Below are 7,065 nucleotides of genomic sequence, written 5' to 3'. Positions count from 1 at the left end.
GTGGGAGTGAAAAATTCCATCGCAAAAAGACCGTGCTGGAGTGAAAAAATCAATTCACAAAAGATGGAGCTTATGAGCTCGTGACTGATGCTTCAGCAAAAAAGACGTTTAGTTCAAGTTGGCATGGGCGTAATATCAGGAGCCTGACAAAACTATTTCGTTTTTCAACACCTTAGGCCGTTGAAGTGAAACAGAATACATTAACACGCGCTCGGGTGGGGGGGGGGGGGGGCAAATTGACCCCTCCCCGAGGGCTTTTCCCAAATGGTTTCTGGACGGCGCGGTGTAGTCCCGCCAAATTTTGCATAGCTGTAGAAAATTGCATAGCGGATCGTTTGATATACCAATTTTAGATGTACTTTGTATGGTCGCTGAGCTATGACAGGTCAAAGTCAGCCCATGGTTTCAGCGAAGGCCATTTTTAGGGAATCGTTCAATCTGATACAACTACGGAGTGTTGTATCAGGCGTTATGACGGCGCTGGAAGGCGGCGCTGTGCGGCATGCAGTCGCACAGCACGTGGTGCAGCGTCTCGCGCGCGTACCCGCACCGCCGGCAGCGCTCGTCGCCCCGCACACGGCTGCGACGGACGCCGTTTAGAGGCACCAGTCCCAGCTGCGCGCGGTGCACAAAGCGCCACTCGGCGAAGCGAGTGAAGCTGCCACTGTACATGTAGTGGCTGCTCACGCGCTGGTCGCCGATCGTCTGCATCAGTTTACCATGGTGAGGCAGGCGGTACAGACGCTCGGCGGCCGCCTGGCGCACCGCCTCTCGCAGGAGGGCAGCCGCCTGGCGACGCGGCACCACGTCGTCGCCGACCGCAAGCCGCGGCTCGCCGTCCACCGCGCGCCAGGCCACCGGAATGGTTTTGGCCAGCGTTTTGGTGGCGACGCGCGTTCGTGAAAAGCGCGTCGAAACGTCGCCACCGTCCCTCAACTCTCTACCATTCAGGTAGTCGGCGAGCTGTGCCAGGGTAGGCTCAGCCAGGAGGCGCTCGCGCACAGATTCCTGCAGCTGAGAGGCAGCAGTCTCGCGGACGAATTCGTCCGGGGAGGTGAGGAGTTGCCATTGAGACGCCATGAGGAGGATGTCGGCCTCAGAGGCGAGCTCGGTGAGGCCAACACAGCCGCGCGAGGTGCTGGCGTGCAGGTACTCCTGGCACGCGCGAGAGGGCAGCTGGAGTACCCCCTTGACCCTCCAGCGCAGCTCGGCGTCGAACTGACGCAGAGCCCGCTTCGGGAGCAGACCCAGCCGGGGCAGTGGCCGTCAGCCGTGGCAGGATGAATGCGCGCAGCGCGTCCAGTTTCTGCCACGGGGCCAGCGCGTTGTTCAAGACGAGACGGGCGGCCTGCTCCGCCTCGGCCAGCACCTGTAACGGCGGGCACGACAGCCTGGTGTGTCCCACAGGTCGGCCCAGGTAGCGGTGCGAGCACCGCTCGCCGATCACAGGGATCGGCTGACCCATGAGCCGCACCTGCGGCGACGGGCTGCCGATCGACAGCAGCCCGGACGTGCGCGCGCGCCAGTCCACACCAGCTGCACACTTCCTCCAGTGTAGTGAGCGCGGTGTCCAGCAGATGGGTAGCCCGTGCATTGACGGGATTGCAGGACCCGTCAGACACCATGAGCGGTTGTCTTTCCGTGCACGATTGTGCCGTCCGCGTCGTTAAAAACGGCGACTCACCTTCATCGCTTGGCTGGTGAATCGGCCGGTAACCCGCGCCACCGATGAATTACACTAGCAGAGCCTGCTGGATATAAACCCTGGAAACCCCCCGTCCACACATAATCTTCACAAACTCATGGGATCGGCACCTCACCACATTCAATACAAGCATCCTCATTCGCTGGCGCGAATAATTCACTGCAAGCATTGCCACAGCACACCGCTCATTCCTGGCACGCATATGCGTTGCCCCCTCCCCCGACATCGGTCCACTTACCGCAGTGCGTAACCCTGCATCCCGGACGGTCCGAATTGGTTCCCTGCCACGTCATGACCCACGTTCATTCATACCGCCATGCCTGAGGTTTAGTGAAAGACGGAAAATACGCATCGACCTTCTCCTAGCCAAAAATAAACGAAATGATGTCTTCGAGTCACGCTTTCCTCCAAACATTGACTTCCATAGCAGCAGGACTGCAGCCGTCTGGCTCCTCCTGAACCATGATCATAACCGAGCCATGATTCTCGGGCGCGTTCTGCCCCTGTCACCCTTCGCGGCCACTACCATTGCTGCGTGGCTCGGCCCCTGAAAAAGAAGCCGCAGCGGGATGCAAATCGAACGAAAGTCTGCGAGTCCGGTGCAAGTCTTACCCGACCGATTTGAAAGCAATGGCGACGTGCAATTATCCGCTCCGCCAACAACTGGCATCTCCGGCTGGAGGCCAGGCCACGAGAGTGTCGCAACGTAAAATGCAACGTTCGGCCATTGCCAACACCGGCCTTGTGGATCGTCCGACCAATCCGTGGCCTGCGATCGTTGATCACTTCAAAGTTAACATTTCGCCTCGCGGTGGCCTCATGATCACCCCCCTCGCTAACTAAGCAAGTCACCGGTATTTACGAGGCCACACTCACACGCGATCACTCTCCATCTAGTCACTCAACTATCCGTGCCTCGCTTTCGCAGCCCATTCTGCGTATATACAAGATCATTTATGTATAGTCCAGTTACGTCATTATCCGCCCCCTGCCCTGGTCCGTTCACATTGACCCACAAGCCACTCGTCGGATACCGCCCGGTACATCACGTCGGACGGGCAGACGGCGACCTATAACTTGATTAGTGCCGTCCGAGACGGCAGTCTTTCCCTTGAGGCGGCGGTCAGACTAAAAAATAGGGCCGCCGTCATGCCAGATCCGGGAAGAGGCCGGTTTTTTTGCTGCAACGGGCCGGTTTTCACTCGTCGCATGATCCCGCAGATGTGGACAGCGGGCGCCCCCTGTTGTAAAGGCCAACCGCCTGCAGCGTCTGGTGGTTTGCATTCGCTGCCCAGACTCCGCCGAGCCAATAGTATTGTTTGATTCGGAGGGAATTATTTGTGCCGGGCCGGCTCCTTTGCTGTCACATCCCGGCGAGAAGCTCCGCCAATCCCGGACTGGTGGCGGTGGGAATGGTGACCTCGAAATGTATGCCTGCAGCTTCTTCGAGGGTTGGCCGTCATCCTGTCCGCTCTGTCTTCATTCCTACCTATCGACATTCAGCAGCACACACAATATGCCTTGATCACGGTTCAGTTGTCGAAGCGATGTTGTCATTTCCCCTCGTTTGTGCACAAAGTGCTAGTCCATAGAACAGACGTGACCGAGTCACTGTCGCTTCCCATTAGCATGTATAGCAAGGAAGTGCGGGAAGCCAGAAACGAATGCATCTTGAGGTGGACCAGCTCCCCTGTCTCCTGGTGACCAGCGCTTCACTCGCCGCCATCGTCATCGAACCCGACATTGACAGACCCAAACGCCGACGACGGCCCCCGCAGGCCAGTACAAGCCCGGTGGACATGAGTGCACCCCCAAGGACGTCGATGGGTGGAATAACGATGCAGATGAGCATGAGGGAAATATGGTGCCGCGGTCGGGATTACAGGTTTGCGTAGTCGAGCCGGTATAACATAGAGCGGGTATGCTTCGCAACTGGAAGGCTTAAGATGGCGCACGCTTTTGTTTTCGCCTCCTCTTTTGCATGCCTTGTATTTGAATCGGAACTCATTGTTGTGACTAAAATTGATCAGAGCCTGCTCGCTCAACCCGGCGCACGGTCAGTTATGTTGAAGGTGAGTTCAGTCGGTGGCGTAAATGAGACCAAGGCAAACGTACCAGACGCCAGTACATCATAGACCAGAGTTTAATATGATTAGACGTACGCTATTGTATATGTGCTGCGCAGTGTATATAACTCCTGCTATACGTGTCCTATGGGTGCTTGTTTATGCAGTGCATTGACTTCCACGAGGTAGAGGACATACGGCAATGGCACAACAAAGTGTCAAACCCTCCGCTAAGAGTATGTCATATTCACTTTCCCGTGCATTCATCACCATGAATTTTTGCTTTTCACGGATATTTCCACACGCAACTCCATCCGTCATCCTGTCATCACGTAAGGCTGGACACTCGTGTGGCGCGCTCGGGCCTGCCGCGGTCGGCTGCCGCATGGCCCGGGTCAGCGTGTGTCTGCCCATACCCGGCGGCGGTGTGTCACGTGACCGGGCGGCGCGGTCGGGACGGCCCGGGGCGCGCGGGCAGGAGCGGGAGCACCATGCACCATGCCGTCGCTGGGAGAGTGTACTGCAGCAGCACCGCCAATACAAGGTGAAAAAGCAGGCTTTACAACCACACAAGTATTGGATAGGAAGAAGACGTTTGTATTGTGTCATTAGAGTAACCGTCGAAGATACCCCCTCCTTTTACACTCTTATTGTGCTATCTTTGAAGGATATCTTGGTATGGTGTAAAGGGCCACAATCGTTACGATTCATTTCAACTAGTTAACCGAGTGATATATTCATAGCCACAGCATGACATTTCGTGACTTGTGACAGGAGTAGACATGACACTAACTTTCAGAGCATGAGTGAAGTATAACCCTGGTTTTTATGTGCGTCTTAACTGATGTTTACATGTTAAATGGTTGCTGAGCAGCAGGCTTAGGCCACTTCTGAACTGGAATTAGTACGGTGTGAATGGGTTACATGTTATGCGGATGCTTCTTTATCAAGATGACTGGGGACCCCGCTTGACCTGCAGTGCAGTCTTGACTATCCATTGGATAGTGTTGTTTACCTGTTTGTGCATGGTGCACAAGCAGTAGGATCGGAGATAACTGTATGTACACCTACATTGCCTTTACTCCTGTGATACCAAAGGTTCGGCTTACAAGTATGAAAGCTTTGAAAACAGCCATGATGAGACTTAAGAGCGTGGAGCCTTCCAACTGATGGAGGCTTGTTTGGGATGAAGTTAATGTACCAGCTGTAATTCTTGTTTTCTTGACCCCAGTCCGTATGTGGCGAGGAGCACCGGATCAACCGGCCACTGCCGTGACCGTTGCAGCCGGGCTATCACATGGGGCGCCCGGCTACGGTGTCCAAACAGGGGCACGTGCGGAAGGGTGCCCACCGTTGCAGCCGGGCTGCCGTGAGGGGCGTCCGGCTGCCGCGTTTAAACACGGGCACATGCGCGAAAGATCGCCCACCGTTGCAGCCGAGTTGCGCCATGGAGCGTCCGTCTGCCACGTTCAAACACGGGCACGTATGGAATGGTGCCCTCCGTTGCAGCGCTGCAGCGTACTCGCAGTGTGTTACAATTGTAGTGCCACCGTGCACGAGAGCAAAACTCATCCCGGGGCAAGGTCGGTGACGCGTTAGGGCTGAAGCCTATCCAGCAAAACCTGTAGCTACCCTTAGTGTCAACCTCAAATATAAGCGGTAAATACACTGATTTACCTGCGAGCGGCACATAGTAATGGGTAAACGCTTAAATAGGCATGACGTGAATCATTGCAGCCTTGTGTTTAATCCACCAAGCTCATCGCGGATTTCCAAAACCCTGACTGCCAAGGGCGCTGAGTCCGATCACACCGATTCTGGCAGCCAACCGATCACGTGACCAGGGCTCTTGAGTAGACGCAGACAAGCTGCGTATTGACTAATCTCTCGCAGTGTAAACCCACGAAGACGCCAATACTTTGATTCGAAAAATCCCGACCCACGCGTCTACGCACAAATGCCCGAATAACGTGCAAAACTATTGCTAATAAAACGGCTTTGCCCGACTATTTTCAATTGCTGTCTTAAAGCCTTGCAGTTTGATGTAGACTTGTGATCTCGCATATCCACTGCTCATCACCATGTGTGCGGTCGCTCAAATTACCTGCATCCCCAGCAACCACATCTCGACAAATGACTACCCACATACTTCAGGGGCCTTACATTTTACATTCATTCGTCATGTGATCACCCACCGCAATCCCACAGAAGCTGTCCTTGTCAGTGGGCAACTCGGCAGCTTACGATCAGTGCGGGGTCCGCCGCAGCGACGGCGCTGGCAGGCCATTACATAAGTTGATCAGCGGGCTCCAGACAGAGACGTCACGGTTGCACTCGCTGGCAGGGAGCAGTTTCCAGGCAGGCAACTCAGGCAGGCAACTCCAGGCAGGTACGCCTGCGGCGGCAGCGTTGTGGCACATAGTGGGGTCGTCACGTGCTGTGGCGAACCACCTCAGACTAACCCGCGCAATTACTAACGGAGTAGCTCGTATGTTCACTGCTTCTTTTTTACAAGCATAGCCAGACAAAGCTGCCGAACGGGTACCGTTCAATGAAAGAATCTACCAGGGGCATGAGTTATTGGTCGCATTTATCAATCTCTGGTTTGGAAATTACGTCGTCATCTTTGTATTAGTGAAGGTTCCCCCCGGACCACTTGCTTGTTGATGCTTTTTGTTACACCCATATCTCCGGCAATTCCAACCGAATGGCACGAAATTTGCAGAACAAGAGAACTGTGTTGCGCTGAAACTGATCTTAGCATTAAGTAATAAACGTATTAATAATCAAGCTGGAACGCTTATTCAGTCGCGTCCTTGTTATATAACGTGTGGGCTACCTGGTTCCTATCCTTGGTCAATTTTACGGCACCTCTGTCCTTGCCTTCTCTCATAAAATGCCTGTTCCTGGCATGTTAATCCTTCCTCAGTTGGCCTCCAAACGGCTATCTGCATGGCGTCACGCGCCGTGTTTGCAGTCCATACCCACAGGAATGTCAAAGCTCGTACAGCTCATGCTACATGGAGAGGGTGTGTGAGTAGTAGAGTTCGTAACGAAAAGGAATGCAGACGGGACGGGGCAGACTTTTGGCTCCATGCTTCCGTCCGACTCACACTGAATGGCTCGAGGGCTTGGTTGCTGTGGGCGGGACGGTCGCCGCCTACGTCCGCAGTGGAGGTCAGGAGATCATCGCTGACAAGACCCGCGAAGGTACGTTTCTCACACGGGCCCCGGGCAATGAACTGAATGGAAATGAATGAAACAATTCTGACGCAAACAGCTGAAAGGAATAAA

At 54.7% G+C, this 7,065-nt stretch overlaps 1 protein-coding gene across 1 annotated transcript; it reads right to left on the bottom strand.

Moving 5' to 3' along the window:
• Nucleotides 1-462: 462 nt before the first annotated feature.
• LOC119114684 (uncharacterized) lies at nucleotides 463-1,690 on the bottom strand. The gene is made up of 4 exons (XM_037238705.1): nucleotides 1,685-1,690; nucleotides 1,253-1,474; nucleotides 1,003-1,218; nucleotides 463-789 (listed from the first exon to the last, which is right to left on the bottom strand). Exons 1-4 carry the CDS (start codon nucleotides 1,688-1,690, stop codon nucleotides 463-465), a joined length of 771 nt encoding a protein of 256 aa, XP_037094600.1.
• Nucleotides 1,691-7,065: the final 5,375 nt, after the last annotated feature.

The sequence above is a fragment of the Pollicipes pollicipes genome, unplaced genomic scaffold (genome assembly GCF_011947565.3).
Source record: "Pollicipes pollicipes isolate AB1234 unplaced genomic scaffold, Ppol_2.1 Scaffold_2935;HRSCAF=3443_pilon_pilon_pilon, whole genome shotgun sequence".
Taxonomy (NCBI): Eukaryota; Metazoa; Arthropoda; class Thecostraca; order Pollicipedomorpha; family Pollicipedidae; genus Pollicipes; species Pollicipes pollicipes.
Note: the sequence above shows the minus strand (reverse complement) of the source record. Positions and strands in the feature narration are given on the sequence as shown.